The following is a 15,158-nucleotide window of genomic DNA, read 5'->3' as shown; positions in this document are numbered from 1 at the left end:
GTGACACGCACCATCTCGTGGTCCCTGCTTTGCCATCCCACCCCCTGCGCACCTGCCAGCCGGCAGGCTCCTGCCTCCCAGCTCACAAGAGATGGGCCTCTTGCTCCCCTTGCTGGAGGCTGGGCCTGAGCGAGCTGACCTCAGAGGAGCCCTGATGGGAACAGGGCCCGCCTCTGTCCCTCCAATATCCTCAGTGATACCTTCATGCTCTGAGCTCAGAGGAAGAGAGATCATGAAAAAAAAAACCCTCTCTTTTGACAGGAAGACACAGCGTTTTAGGCTGTGACAAGTGGGGTGAAGCAGGGACGAGAGGGTGTGAGGACTCAGGTGGGGGCCGTTCTTGCTCGCGGTTACTGCAAAGGGGCTCGCAGGAAGCTGCCCCCAGCCCTGCCTCAATTCCCCTTTATTTCCTGAACCCCTGCCCCATGCAGCTTCTGCAGCTTGTGGCACTCAGCACCCTATGTGGCGCAGGATGAACAAGAGTGGGGGGAGGTGACAGCTTTCTGGGGGAGGCGGTATTTCAGCTAGACCTCGCAGGGGAGAAATGAGGGCAACAGCCAGAGCAAAGGCCCCAAGGTTGGAAGGGGAGTCAAGGTGAACTTTCTGTAAGGGCTGGATGTGTGGTTTAGATGTTATGGATAAGCCCCCTGCACCCACCTAGCGCTTCTTTAAGATGCATTGAAAGGGCCTGTGGGGGTCCCTCGAGTTGGGGACCAGGTCTTATTTGTGTGTCCCCCGTTGCCACTGCCCAGCAGATGCTTGCTGAGTTAATGTGTGAAGGAGGAGAATGCTAAAAGTCACTTGAAGGTGGGAGTAACCTCGTTTTAATATATGTGGCTGAGTCTCCGGCCTTCTGACCAGTCTGAGGTCAGGGGATGACACACAAATGCTCTATTTCGGGCAGCAGGGGTGGGGAGGCTGGCCTGCTCCACCCTCTCAGCTCTCGCTGGGCTATTTCTGGGGTCACTTCACCCCTTGGCTTTTGTCCTCCTCGTTCCCCCATCCAGCCTATGCACCCCCAGCCCTCCGCCCACCCTCACGGGGACTGAGAATGAGCATCCCATGGGACACAGGGGCCTTGGCCACGGGGAGGCAGGGGGCTCCCGCTGACCAGGAGACGGGCCTGGAGGATGGGCTGCCGGTCCCCACACGGAGCGGCCAGGCCAGCTTTGCCAGGTGCCAACCCCACACCCCCCCACAAGTCTCCACGGCAACAAGGAAGCGACCCATGTTGTCATGGTTGCCACTCACCCTACCCACAAAGAGCCCTCCACGTTGGTGTGGGATGGGGCAACCTGGTCTAAGCCAAGACCCTGACAGGCAGGCAAGGCCAGAGTGTCTGGGAGAGCTTCCTGGAGGAGGTGGGGCATGAGAGGGCCCTTGGAGTGATGTTCTGATGCAAAGGACTGGGGACGAGAGTGAAGTTACCCTCAGTGTGCTAGACCCTGGCTTCAGAACAGTGAGGCCCTTTATTTTACTTTATTTTAAAAATTCTGAATCCCTCCCAACTCAGCCTAGGGCATGGCACATAGTAGGTGCTCCATACATGCTTGGATGGATGATGAATGCTTGGCCCACAGTTAAAGAAAGGAATGACTTAATGGTGTCACCAACCCTAGTACACGCCTTGCGGATCAACAGCAGTAATTGTTAAGCGCACCTACTGTGCAGAGTCAGCTGAGCTGGGAGCTGCAAGGGGCACAGCCCGACGGGAAGCAGCAGGTGAGCTGGGATGGTCTGCCTCCTGCCTCCTGACTCTCTGGTTCTGAATGTGCCCTGAGCTTTCCCACCTCCAGCCTTTGTCCGTGCCGGTCCTCTGTCAGGAAGGTGCCTTCCCCTCCTCTCCACCTCTCCCAGGAGGTGCCCTCTGCTCTGCCCTGCTCCTCTGGCCACCCCAGCTCGATGGGGAACTCGGGGCAGTGCTGGTGTGCACGCACTGCTCCCAGCCTGCTCTGGAACCCGTGTGGCTGTGCAGCGGGGCCCCTGTGGGTTTTGTTCCTGCCTCTCCTTCTGCTGGTTAGGCTGAGCCGTAGGGCCTGGCCCTCCCAGCCCAGGCACCAGCTCCTCCTTGGTAGGCAGCAAGGTGGACCCTGACTCTCCTCCCTTCCCTGGCCTGGGGCCCGACCCTGGTGCTCCCACCTTGGATGGAAGCTGTGCCTCTAGGGCCAGGGCCAGGGCCAGGGAGGGGCTGGGCCTCAGAGGAAACGGTCTAGGCTGGCCAGGCAGGCTCCTCAGTGTTAAACTAAACCAGGTGACCCCAATTTATCTTACTTATGGAGGGACCCATGAGATCGTAAAGACCCCTGCTGTTTATCGAGCATCGCTGTGGCTTGGCGCTCTCTGCTTGACATTGTGACTGTCCAGAGCAACTCTTGGGAGTGATTGTCCCCTTTCTTTCACAGCTGAGGACCCAGGGCTCAGAGAGGGGGGTGACCATCCCAGGGTCACACAGCATATAGGGCAGGGCAGACCTTGACCCACTCGGCTTCCTATAACCACGCAGAGAATCAGGGCTGCCCACAGCCTCGCCCTGGCCACTTCTGTACACCTCTCCACCCTTCCCACTGCCCACCTGGCTCCATTCCCACTTTATTCTCTTCATTGGTGGCTTCTCCTTCCTTATTTTAAGTCCCCCGTGACTCACAGCCCCCTGAGTGTGCCTCACGCAGTCCACCTCCAGCCTGACCTCCCACCGTGGCCCTGCCTGGAGCACCCTCTCCACTTCCCCCAGGAGGTCTCCTCTCTTGTTGGGAAAGTTCTCCTTTTCCAGCAGGCCTGGGAGGGCAGGAGGTGGGCAGGGACCCCCCTGGGTCATGCTCCCTTGATTCCACCCCCTGCCTGGAAGACAAAGAAGGTCCCCACAGACTTCCATTCGTTCCTCACCATGTCCTGAGCCCTCCTCGGCACTCAGCCGGTATTCAGCCTCGGCCCTGCCATCTTTATCTACTCAACAGCCCACTGGAATGGACAGATGAGAACCAAATTCAGAGAGGTTAAGTGACTTGCCCACAGTCACACAGCTCACAAAGGTCAAGCGGGGACTAGGGCTCCTGCATTCGTACTCCTGAAGCTGCTGTTCACACTTTGTGGTCCAACGCAGGACGCTTGGGCCTTGAGCATTCATCTCTCCTGGCTCACACCACTTTTCAACCTTCCTCTAGCCCTCTCCAAGTTTTCCCTGACTCCAGGTTGGAAGCAGGGACCAGCCAGGGTTGCCTATGTCTTTAGGAGACTTAGAGCGTGTTGTTTATTCAGACACTCAAATGAGGGGACCTGGTTCTGGGCTTTGCAGCTGACAGGGTCCAGGGCCACTTTCCTTGGGCAGAGCCAGACGCTTACGGGCCTGACCCCTGTGGGAGCAGGGGCAGGGGGCAGGGGTTGCTATGGCAGCCGCAGGCTGGGTGAGGTCTTGCGGCTCCGGGGTAGGAGGAGCCCTACCAGACTTGGAGTCCAGGGTCCTGTCTGCCCCTCAGCCTGGCTCGGTCCTCACCCAGCGGGGAGAGTCCACACGTCCCGAGGCAGCCCCCTCCGCTCCACTGTTAGAAAGTTCTCCTTAGCTGCCCTCCAATTGTCACTCTCTCTCCATCTGCGTCCCCGCCTGGCAGTCCACACACAGAGGCCCAGGCCCCAGGGCCAGAGAGGCCCAGCGGCTTCACAGCAGTGAGTGCCCTTACTGCCTCCCCTCCCAGCCAGGCCTGAGCCAGCCCTGCACTCACATATTCCTCTGAGGAAGGTTGTACTGTCGTCTGCTCACTGATGAGGTAACGGAGGCACAGAGTGTCAGTGACCCCCCCACCAAGGTCCCAGGGCTGACGGGTGAGGAGCTGGCACCCCCGCCTGTGGCCACACGTCCCTCCTGGAAGCCTGAGCCGAGCCAATGCTGCGGGGTCACCGGCAGCCAGTGGGGTCCTGTCACCTCCCCTCAGGGCTCTCAGGACTTGGATGGAGGCCGCCCAGAGGGTGCGGGCTGTGCTGCAGGCACCTGAGGACAGATGACCTCACCCCCTGCCCAGGGCCTCCCTGGTGCCCAGACTGCTGGCTTTTTCCCACACGCAGAACCTGACCTCGCCCAGAATGCCTGACTCCCAAGAGAGATGCCCTCCAGGTACCCTACCCTGGGAGCCATCCAGACCCTCGCCGGCCCTCCCCAGTCCACCCCACACGGGGAAGCCCTAAACCCTGTGGAAAGTGCCTGGCGAAGCAGGAGGGGCCCTCTTACTTGATCTCTGTCTGGCCGCCTGCCTTCCGGGCGATCTGCACCAGGTCCTTCCCATACCGTTCCTCTGCTTGGGCCCTGCAATGACAACCCCTGGGCGCTGCATCTCCTCCACTTCCACCGCCCGCAGCTCAGGCTCCGCCGGCGGCGACAGGAGGACCTGACAGTCCACCTGCTCTGGGGGTCAGCTGGCCGGCGGGCTCCTCCTTGAGAAGGTTAAGCCTCCAGCCCTTCGTCTAAATAAGTGTTGGCTAAATTCAAGGACATCTGGAGGAACATCAGATTATTTGCCCACTTTGGGGAGGCCCAGGTCGGGAGAAACAGGAGAGTCGCGCTCCTGACTTCTTAGAGTGGTGGGGGGGGGGGCGGCGCGCCCAGCCGGCAGCTCGGCCGGGATGGGGGCTCGGCCACTTCCCAGGGGCTGGGGTGAGGGGCTCACCTCTGCCTCAGCAGCTCCTCCACGTCCTTGCACGTCTTCCTGCCATCCAGCAGCCGCTGCAGCAGCACCTCGTAGCCCGTGTGGGCCGTGAAGTCCCTGCACTGGAACACAGGACAGAGGGACATGTGAGGGCCGCAGCCGGGCTGCGTGGGTCGGGGGAACACAGACTGCAGCCTGGTGAGGACCCTGCTGACCTCCTCCAGCCTGGCCTCCCCGTCTGCCCCGCTCTGCCCTATCCAAGAACGAGCTCTTGGGATTCAGGGCCCGGCTTTGAGACAGGTTGGGACCTGGGCCCCTTTGCTGCAGTGCTGCAGTGCTGGCACCTGGACACACCTTTCCTCAAGCTACAAAATACAAAGAAATTATATGGGACTAAAAATAACGGCGTGCATGTGCATTTGGGGCAAATTCTGGACCAGAAGATACAAAAGACCCAAGAAACCTCAACTGCCACTTCTGAAGAGCCGGGGGAGCAAAAGCAGTGGGTCGGGAGCAAAAGCTCGTTGCATGCAACACCAGCTAAGGGGCGGGCAGACCACCTAAGCCACCCCTCCAGCCCGACCCCTGGACACACCCCTACCCTCACCCCGTATAAAGAACAAGTTCTCCCCCCTTGAGCGAGCGGGCAAACAAGGGAAACTGTTGTTTGTTCTCACTCCCCCCTGCTGCAATAGGGGCCCCAATAAAGCCTTGCCTGAACTTCTTGTCTGGCCTCTGATCAATTTCTATTGATTAAGGAGGCCAAGAACCCTGGTCGGTAACAGCTTCACACAGGCACACAGTAGGTCCCCCATCTGTGGAGGTACCAGGTGTAGGTGAGCCCCTCGTGGATCAGAGCTCATAGTCAGGACACAGCAACTCTAGTCTAAGACAGCCATGGGAAGGGTCCCCACCAAGGCTCCGTGATGACAGCCTTACGGGGTGCCCAACACTGCTCACTCCTGTCACCTTCTCAATTACCCTCTTTATCTCAGGGGTCCAAGTGAGAAAACTGAGGCACAGATGGGTGAAGTGTACTCAGGGTGACACAGCTTGAAAGCAGCAGGTGTGGCATTGAACCCAGGCTGTCTTATTCGGGTCCGTGCCCTTCACCCCTGCACTCTAGAGCGTCTGCAGAGACAAGAGCAATTGCTGTTCCCTGATCATCTGCTGTGTACCAGATGCCACGCCGGGCTCCTGCACCCATCTGCTGAGGTGGGCCTTGAGGGTCAGGGCTAGGGCACATCCTAGCACACACTGAGGACACACCTAGCACCCCAGGACACCCAGCACACCCTAGGTCCACCTCTTAGCCAGGATGGTGGGGAGAGGGCCATCTTGGAGAATTCTCAGGACACAGCTGCCTCTCTGCCACCCATCCTGCTGTTGATCTGACTCTCACCCCTGGAGTGGGTTCTGAGCTGCTGGTGTAGGAAGTTGGGGGCGGGAGGTAATACTTGAGGAGAAGGTGTTTTTCTTCAAGGTCTAAGGAGAATCAGACGTGGTAGAGAAGGGCAGAGATGCCATAAATTGCTCCAGATGGCCCCGTGCCAGGCCCAGCCCACCTTCAGCAAACTCAGAATAATGGAATCTGCAGGCCTGTAGGATGGTTAGGATGCCAAGCTCATACCCTCCTCCATAAGCAGCACTAGAAATTCCTGAGACCCAGGTTCAGCTGCCCACTGGGTGACAAGCAGCAGGCCTGGGCCTTGGCTGACTACTCAGAACCCCAGCAGGAGGAAGTCAACCCCCCAACCCCTGCAGGCCTGTCCACTGCAATGTCCAGGCTGGTGTGCACCAGGCTTCCATTTCTGTAGCTTTCACGGGCCACTTGCCTACTAACCAGGCAGCAGACCACAGCTTCCTGCCCCTCAGCCTCTGTCCTCCCTCCGGACCCCCAGGACTAAAGCCTGTGGCAGCCAGGGAGGAAAATGGATCTGCCCTCCCCCTCAAGAGGGTCACTCTGAGCTGGACACCAGTATTCAGGGCCAAATTCCATAGACCACCAGAACTAGGAAGCATCTTGTCCAGTGCCCCTCAGTCCTTGGGGAAACTGAGGCCCAGAGAAGGGAAGGACCTGCCTGAGGTCCTACAGGCGGAGGCAGGACAAGGATTTGGACTTGCAGGGCACCTGCTGTTACTCCCCGATGCCTCTGGGAGGGGGGCCTGAGCAGGGAGACGCTGACCAAGCCCAGCCCTGCAGCGGACGCTCTGCTCTTCCCTCCCAGCCCCATGCCCGGCTCCCACTCCCCAGGGAAACCCCACTGTCCTTACTGAGACCCCCAGAGTGGAAAGAGAAGCAAAAGCAAACCTACATTGGCCATTCTAGAGGAGGTGGCAGGCAGAGGGGTCCTGCAGGCTGGGTCCTCAGGAGCTCAAGTCCCCAAAGCACTGCAGGCTTGAGAGTCTGGTCCAGCCCCTGCTCAGAGCACACTGGTGCCGGCAGGGGCTTTGGCCAAGTGAACCACCGTCACAAGTGACTAGACTGTTCCAAGGAAGTGCCTGACTCCCTGGGGCCTGCTCCCTGCCAGCCTGTACCCCTCCTCCACCCCACCACTGCCTCTTCCTCCAGGGCTTCTGACTCATGGCTCAGAGTTGGGCACAGCCGGACTCAGGAAACTGCTGAGGAGATGAACTAACCAATCATTCAATCACTTAATCAATCAGTTCTGCAGGCTTACTGTCTAAGGTCCAGCACCAGAGTCACCTCCTCCAGGGGGCCCATCCTGGCCTTTCCTCCCTGCACCTACCCAGCTCCACCCTCTTGGTGTCCAGGGCTCCCTGTCAAGGGCCCTTGTTGACAGTCTCAGGCTGCCATTTCCACAGTGCAGAAGCTACCAGAAGACAGGGCCTCCCATCTCCTTCTGTCTACCTGCAGCCTCTGTCACCTGAGACCTGCCTGTGGCCTTGCCCTCTGTGAAATTGCTATTTATTGAGTCCACTTGCCACACACCATACCAAGAATATCACAGCTGTTTTCTTATTGAAAACACCACACACCCAGGGAGGTAAGGACGGTGATGAGGAGGAAAAGAGGGGAAGTGACTGCCCAAGTTTCCTCAGCTGGTAAAGATCAGAATCTGGGATGTGAACCCAGGTCAGCTTGTTCCCAAACTCACATACCGACATCAGTCATTCAATAGACAGTCGAGCAACTCTTTTACATTTTGAAACATCAAAAAATGATTAAAAAAAAAAAACTTTTGAAAATGATTTCCCAAATTCTCTCTGCCTCAAACCAAAGCTGTGTTTCCGTCTGTCATTCAGTTACCATGGATTCACAGAGGCCAGCTCTGTGCCCAGGCTGGGTCAGAGGAACGCCGCCCTGGAGAAGGGCCGGGCTGGCTCTGCAGACGAGCTGCTGAGAGCCGGCAAGCAGCTGGAGGCCCCACCCTCACCATGTGGCACTAGGGCGATCCACCCCAGGGGAGGGCGCCAGGTGGCAGGCAGGTGCGGTCCCCTCTTTTGGGAGACTTCCCTCAAGCCAGATGTGGGAACCAGGCCTTGCCGCCCGCACTGTGTGGCCATTCTGGGCCTCCCTTTCTCTGCAGAGGGGTCAGATCGGGGCTGCAGGAAGAGGTGCTCAGGACAACTCTGGCAGGAGGAAGCATAGTCCTACCTCAGCCTGAAGGCAGCGTGCGGGAGGCCTGGGTGCCAGGCTGTGCCCACCTGCTCCCTTCTCTGGGTGGCTCTGGCTGTAAGCCACGGTCCAGGCCCACCAGCTGGCCCCGGCCCTGCCATGCCCCCACTGGCCTTTGTACACACTGACACTTCCTCCTTTTTACACCCATACAATGCTTGGTGGCTGCATGGGCTAGGCCACAGAGACCAGGGTGCCAAGCAAGCCACTTCCCTTCTCAGGACCTGGTTTCCTCATGGAGGAAGTGAGGGCAGAGGCCAACCTCTCCTGGCCCTGATAGCCCACCCTCTAGGGCACAGCCTTATCAGGGCAGATTGGCCGCCCAGTCAGGGAGGGGGCCCCGGCTTGGCCTGAGAGATTGGACAGAGTTCAGCAGACGAGATACGGGTTCACACCCCACCCTGTGGTCCTGGTCATTCTCAGACTCTACTTCCCTCCCTGTAAAAAGAAGCCTAATTGTTCCCATCACCTAGGTTTGATCTGAGAAGCCACTGACATAATGTACACAGATGAGAATAGTAAACGCAAGGTCAGAGGTTGCCCTGAGCCGGGATTACCCCCATTTTACAGATGAGAAAAATGGAACCCAGAAAGGTTACCTAATCTGCTCAGGGGCCCTGAAGGGCACAGCAGGGATTTGAACCCAGCTCTCCCAGACCAGATCTTGGCTCATTCCCTCAACTCTCTGCAAAGCCCCAGGCTCAGTGGCTGTTCAGCAAGTGGCAGCTCCCCACGCCCTACCCTGTCCCTGCCTGCCTCTCACCCCCGCACCAGACAGAACCCAGATGCGCCAGGCTGGAAAAAACAAGTTATCTCCCTACCACACACCCTCCCCCACCAGAGGGTCCATTTAAAAGGCTGCAGAAGCCTTTTCAAATGTTTCCTTACGTGGAATTCCAGAATATAAAGACCCTCAGAGGACAGCTAAACCTCTAACCTTAGAGGGAGAGGCCTGGGTTTTGGTACCAGGTCTGATCTGCCAGGAAGAAGCTGGGTAGTCTTAGTAAAGTCCCTTGCCCTCTCTGGGGCCTCCTGACTGTGAAACAGGTTTAGGGAGAGGAAGTGACCTTCAATTGCCCTTCCAGCAGAGAGGCTGCTGTCTGTCTGCTGGCTTTTGGAAGCCATGGCAACCATGGCTGCATCTTACCTAGAGAAGTCAGAAGTCTGGGGTGGGCTGGAGCTGCCTGAGGGGAGTGAGGCCTGGGGAGGGAGCAGTTGGGAACTGGAGCCATGTGTTTCCTGGGAACCAAGCGGAGGCCGGGAAGGTGGCTGGGAAGAGCTGCCTGTAGTAAGCCTCTGCCGGTGAGAAATGCCTGACAGCAAGGGAAGAGCCCCCGAAAGAAGCTGCGTGGAGTGGACGGTGGGGAGCAGCTGGGGGGGTCAGACGTGGACAGCTGCAGGGGACGGAGCGGGATACGCCAGGTCACCAAAGAACCCGCCGAGGCAGCCAGGAGAGGAAGAGCTGACCTGTGTGCATTTGCTACCCGCCGCACCGGCTACAGCAGCACCAGGGAAATAAGACACTTCACCCCTTTAGAGCTTCCAAGCCTGCGCCCCACGCCATCTGTGGAGACACAGAAGCAGCAGGCAGTGGAGGTGGCAGAACACGGCGAGTGCAGAGACGACCTGCTCTCTGTCCCCAGCATCGGCTTCCAGCCACAGGCCAAGAGGGGAGACTGGGAAGCTTTCAAGTGAACAAGAGTGAGATTTTGATATGTGGTGGAAATGGAGGGAGTTAGACCTGAAAAGGACTAGAAACGCTCTAACACGTGCCCAGGGTAGAGGAAGGGAGAGCTACCAGTGGCTTTGGAAGGTGGAAGGAAAAACATTAAGTTTCCTGCTTGCACCCTACCAAGTTCAGAAACCATTCTGTAAAATGCTAGCCATACTTGTCAAAAACCTTTCTAATAACTGACGTGCTCTTGGGTTGCTAGGCGCTCTCTCTCTCTCTCTCTATATATATATATATTTTTTTTTTTTTTTTTGACTGCACTGCATGGCATGCAGAACTTCCCCGACCAGGGATTGAACCTGCGCCCCCTGCAGTGGAAGCGTGGAATCTTAACCACTGGACCTCCAAGGTAGCCCTATACATTTTTTCTAACATTTTTCTTTCTTTCTTTTTTTTTTTTTTTTAAATCACCTTTTACTAGTGAAGAGGAGACAGAACAGGGAGACTGGACTTACTCCCTTCATCTCAGGCAGCCCCAGAAGCCAAGGACTGCGATTTTGAACGTGGTTACAGGCCGCATGGTGCCCGGGCTGCTTTGCCCTCTCCCTTCACCGCAGTTTAACAGTTTTCTGCGGCCAAGGTGCCTACCGTGGCTGGTTTATTAACAACTAGTCCACTGTTGCTTGTCTGCTGTGGGCTGAGAAACCAAACCACTGGGATTGTCAGCACACCTGAGGTAGTAAGCACTGAACTCTGGAGAAGGCAGCCCCCTGAAGGCAGAACGTGGGTCTGTTTGCCTACTGGGTCCTGGTGCCCAGGTCTGCACAGCAACACTCAGCAAATACACTGGACAAAGGCTGAGGAAGCGTCTTAGGGAGGCCCTCGAGCTGACGTGGCTTTATGACAGCTCCTGAGCTGCCCCATGGAGAACAGCAGACCATTTGTTCAATGACTCGTTATCCAGCACCTTTAAATAATCCAGACAGACTTGTCCCCTCTACTTTGTACAATGTATTATTATCCCTATTGTACAGATAAGGAAACTGAGGCTCAGAGAGGATAAGTCAATGAGTAGCAGCCGGGCTCTTTCCACTGCCTCACAGCTAGTACCCCGCATTTCCACCATTATTGGCTGCTAAACTGAGGGAAAGCAAAGGACCAGACACCCACGTATGGCTTGGATGGATGGATGGATGGATGGATGGATGGATGGATGGACCAGAGACTTTAGTGAGCAAGCCGGTTGCTTACCCAGAGCACCCCAGGAGGAGGGTTGGGTAAAGAGAAGTTCCCTAGTCTCAGCCCTTGAGGAGCCGTTGGGGAATGTGGTCATTTGCAGACCTTTGTGGGGCCATCAGGAGCAGAGGGAGTGTCTGTGGTTGGTGCCCCCAGAGAGGCCAACTCCAGATCAGTACAAAGAAGGGCTTTCCAAGAGCCCGAGTGGCCCCAAATGTGCAACACAGGTGAGCCGCTCTGATGGATGGAGAATGCCCCATCGCCAGGGTCTATAATCAGGTTAGGAATCCCGCAGAGAGGACTCGAGCCTCAGGTGATGTGCTGAACTAGGTGTCCTGGGTCTAGGTGTCCCCTGACTCAGAGACTGGAAGGGTCCATTCATAAGCAGACAAATGTGGGGTGATTTACAGCTTTTCTAAGATGGCCCAGGATAGGTGTCAAAGGGAGAGAGCCAAGAAAGCTTACTTTTAAGGAACAAAAGCACATTGAGTGTGGTTAGATGAGCTACTCGGGGTTCAGCTGGGCTGATAGGGGCTTGGGATCAGAAATAAGTTTCCAGAGGGCTCTAGCTCTCCACTGAGCCCCAGTCTGAGGCCTCCCCTGGGCATTAGAGAGCCCCTTACTCAAGCAGCCCTGCTGGATGGGCCCCTGAGACATCCAGGCCCTTGACCTGGCGTCCAGGTGGGCCCCAAGATTTGGGGAATCTGGAGGCCGGGGACTGATGGTTACCTGCAGCCTTCAGGGGCCCTGTTGGAGCCCTGTGAATGTTCAGGAGCTCTCAGGAATCCCACAGAGCCGGGTGTGGGGACCAGGGGAACAACACAAGCAACAGAAGGGGACCAACTGTGCTACCTGGGGCCTCTTATCTCAGTAATACCGACCCGGGGAGAATGCGAGGATGAGAGAGGTTACGTAACTTGTCCAGGCTCAAACAGCAATTGTGTGGGCGTGCCCCTTCGGACTTTGTTCTTTTGAATAGGCCTCTTGCAGCGTCAAGCAGGAAGGGCCTCCTCTACTGCACTGCCCTCCCCCATTCTGTGATGTACTTCTCACTTCCCCTCTGCTCTTAAAGGCCCAGCTCGATCCCCCACTTCTCCCTCCTGCTTTATAAAACCAAAACGTGTAGAAGTTAGCACAAGAGGTGGGGCAGGGAGTGAACACGAGTTGGGGAAGAGGCCTGGAGGTGGGGATGAGCCTCTCAGGTTTGGGAGACCGGAAGCTTGATGCTCAGAGCCGTGAGCGGCTACAAGCCCCGCAGGAGCAGCAGTGAGGGGTCTGAGGGGCCCTGCAGGAGCAGCAGTGAGGGGTCTGAGGGGCCCTGCAGGAGCAGCAGTGAGGGGTCTGAGGGGCTGGAGCAGGTGTCTGAAGAGGTAGCCTGAGGCCAGCTGAGGCGGAGCCCTGAGTCAGGCAGACCAAGTGGTGGGACCCTCCCGGAGGTAACGAGGATCCAGGGCCAGGTTCCAAGTTCAGGGGAAGGGAAGAGGATGGGAGGGATGTGGACGGGTAGAGGCCAGTGTTCTCCATGCCTCTAATTCCCAGAGAAGCCTGCAGCATCAGGACTGTGCCCTTACTGCCCCATGTCACAGGTGAGCAACGGAGGCTCAGCAAGGTGAGTGACTTGCCCAGGTCACACAGCTCCTCTGTAGTGCCCCCCACCAAGCTGATTAGGCGCGGGTTGAGGGGGGGGGTGCCTGTAGGATCCAGCAGTGGCCAGGGCTGAGGGCAGGTAGAGAAGGTGGTTGGAGGGAAGAAGGGACCTGAGCCACCCCAGACGCTGAGCCCCAGAGGAGACTCTGACCCGTCAGCAAGGACAGGCCCTGACCATCCCCTGCACGTGGCCAGCTGCACAGGGCTCCTTGCTGCACGGGCTCCAGCTTGTAAGTGACCGGCCAGGGACTGGGGACCAGCGTCTGTGGCCCAGGCGCTGTCTCTGCACGTCCCCTTCCCCAATTATCACCCCTCCCACACCTCCTACACCTGCCAGAGGATGGCCCACAGGGAACACCTCCACAAGAGAAAGTCCAGGTAGGGGGTGTGGGAAGACCCCAGGCACTGCGTCCTAGTCCTGGCCCGTCCCATGCACACAGACGGTGTGACCTTGAGCAAGTTACTTAACCTCCTGTGCACAGAGTCCCTCCTCTGTAAAACGAGTGTGAACACACTGTCCACTTTTCCTGGGGCTCTGAGGACTAAATGATATAATATATGTAGGAGCCCAACAAAGGGCACGCTGACACTTAAGGAGCTCCTGGAAAATGGTGGCCATGGTGATTAGTACATATCAAGTAAAAGTAAACCAAGAAAGGAAATAAAAAAAGGAGAGCTGGGTTTGAATCCTAGCTGGTTGGAATCCAATCGACTGCTTGCTTCCGATCTCTCAGCCTTAATTTCTTCACCCGTATAGTGGAACGCACACTGGACTCCAAGCCCTCACCGGGCTGACGTGGGGCGTTTTGCTTGGTAGCTGTGAATGGCTTCAGGGTGAGGGCTGGCAGCCTCCTCTGGGCTTGAGACTTGCTCAAGGGACAGAGATGGACCCCTGGGGCTGCAGGGAATCCCCGCTCCTCACACCTTTCCCCAAAGGCAGGAATAGACACCCACAGCCCCTGGATTAGGTCCCTCAGCCTCCTCTGCCGGCCTTGGTAGGTTCTGGGCCTCAGAGCTGACCCTGGGCTCTGGCTGCAATGCCCTCCAAGCCCAGGGGCTTCCTGGGCTCCTGTACCTGCTGAGGGTCTATAGGCGGGGCTTCTTGCCCTAGGCCGTTAACATTCATTTCACCACAGTAATGGATTTAATACAGACAAGGAGCCAGAGGCTGAGAGAGTGGCGGGACCCACCAGGGCCACACCGTGAATGCAGTGGAATCCAAGCAGGGCATCGGGTTCTAAAGGCAGTGTGAGAGACAAAGACGGCGCCCCCAAGCAAGGGTTCTGTGTTGGAGACTGGGAAATTGCTTCACCCTGCCCAACACAGCCAGTGTGCATCCGGCATAGAGCAGCACTGTGGGAAAACACATCTCTAAGCGGAGCAAGATGCCACCTCCAGGGTTCTGGGGTGCTGGGGCTGCCTGAGGGAAGCCTGTGCTCTCTGGAACCGTTCACTGCTTACCTTTCCCACTCAGCCCCTCACTTGCACTCATACGTTGGTAGGACTCAAACCAAGACCTTTGGACCCTGGAGTGAAAACTCCTCCCCTCAATGAATCTGCAGTCCCTCTAAGGTTGGGGGGTGATCTGAGCACTAAAATAAAATTCCAGCGGGCTCATGGCAGCTCCCGCCCTGACCCAAGACCTAGTCTCAGCCTCTGGTCTTCCCGTGGCCCTGGAATTAGCCACACTGTTCCTTTGGTTCCAGTGTCAATTTCCATCCTCTTCTGGGTCAGACTGAGAAAAATTGCAGACGCTAGCACAGCACCTACTACGGTGCTGCCCTACGCTGTGCAGACCCCCACAGCCCAAGCTGTTAGTATTCACGACAGCTCCAGAGACACTGATCCAGACTTCTGTGTTGATCCCCTGCCTACCACCTCAACCCTGCTTGCGTGGACTGACCCCAGCTGACCTCCTGGACCTTCCTACTACCAGCAGTCTGGGGTCCCCAAGCCTGGGAGAGTGGGCTCAGAGCTGGTCCAAATGAAAGGAAAACATTCAAGAGGTGACAAAGAAGAGGACCCCTTCTGCTTCAGTGGCTGCCATCTGGGCAGTTGGGGGTCAGAAGTCCTGATTTTCAAAGGCCCCTCAGGTCTAGGCAGGCCCAGGCCAGGGTGGACATCAATTCCCTCAGGGCCTTCTCATGATCGTCTGAAGAAGTCGGTGACCCCAGCCTGTGGGACAATCCTCCTTGAAGAGTGAGAGCTGGTGGGGCCTCAAGGAAGCTCAGAAGTCATGGGCCTTCTCAGGGGGCCAGAGGTAGGGCATCTGTAAGGAGGAGCCCACCATCCCCAAGTATGTCCAGGTTTGGGAGAGTTATAGGGGGTT

At 57.3% G+C, this 15,158-nt stretch overlaps 1 protein-coding gene across 2 annotated transcripts in view; it reads right to left on the bottom strand.

The window, feature by feature from the left end:
• Positions 1-15,158, bottom strand: part of PSTPIP1 (proline-serine-threonine phosphatase interacting protein 1) — a 41,796-nt gene that overhangs the window by 15,657 nt on the left and 10,981 nt on the right. Inside the window, exons 1-3 of one of the 2 annotated variants that reach the window (XM_036843084.1) lie at positions 6,950-7,060; positions 4,656-4,756; positions 4,220-4,294 (exon numbers count right to left, since the gene is read on the bottom strand). In XM_036843084.1, the coding sequence (XP_036698979.1) occupies positions 4,220-4,294; positions 4,656-4,756; positions 6,950-6,958 (185 nt within the window). In that variant the 5' untranslated portion in view covers positions 6,959-7,060. Of the gene's footprint in view, positions 1-4,219; positions 4,295-4,655; positions 4,757-6,949; positions 7,061-15,158 lie in introns of those variants that run through there. The other variant, XM_036843083.1, reaches the window with a different exon arrangement.

Source organism: Balaenoptera musculus, chromosome 2 (assembly GCF_009873245.2).
Source record: "Balaenoptera musculus isolate JJ_BM4_2016_0621 chromosome 2, mBalMus1.pri.v3, whole genome shotgun sequence".
Taxonomy (NCBI): Eukaryota; Metazoa; Chordata; class Mammalia; order Artiodactyla; family Balaenopteridae; genus Balaenoptera; species Balaenoptera musculus.
Note: the sequence above shows the minus strand (reverse complement) of the source record. Positions and strands in the feature narration are given on the sequence as shown.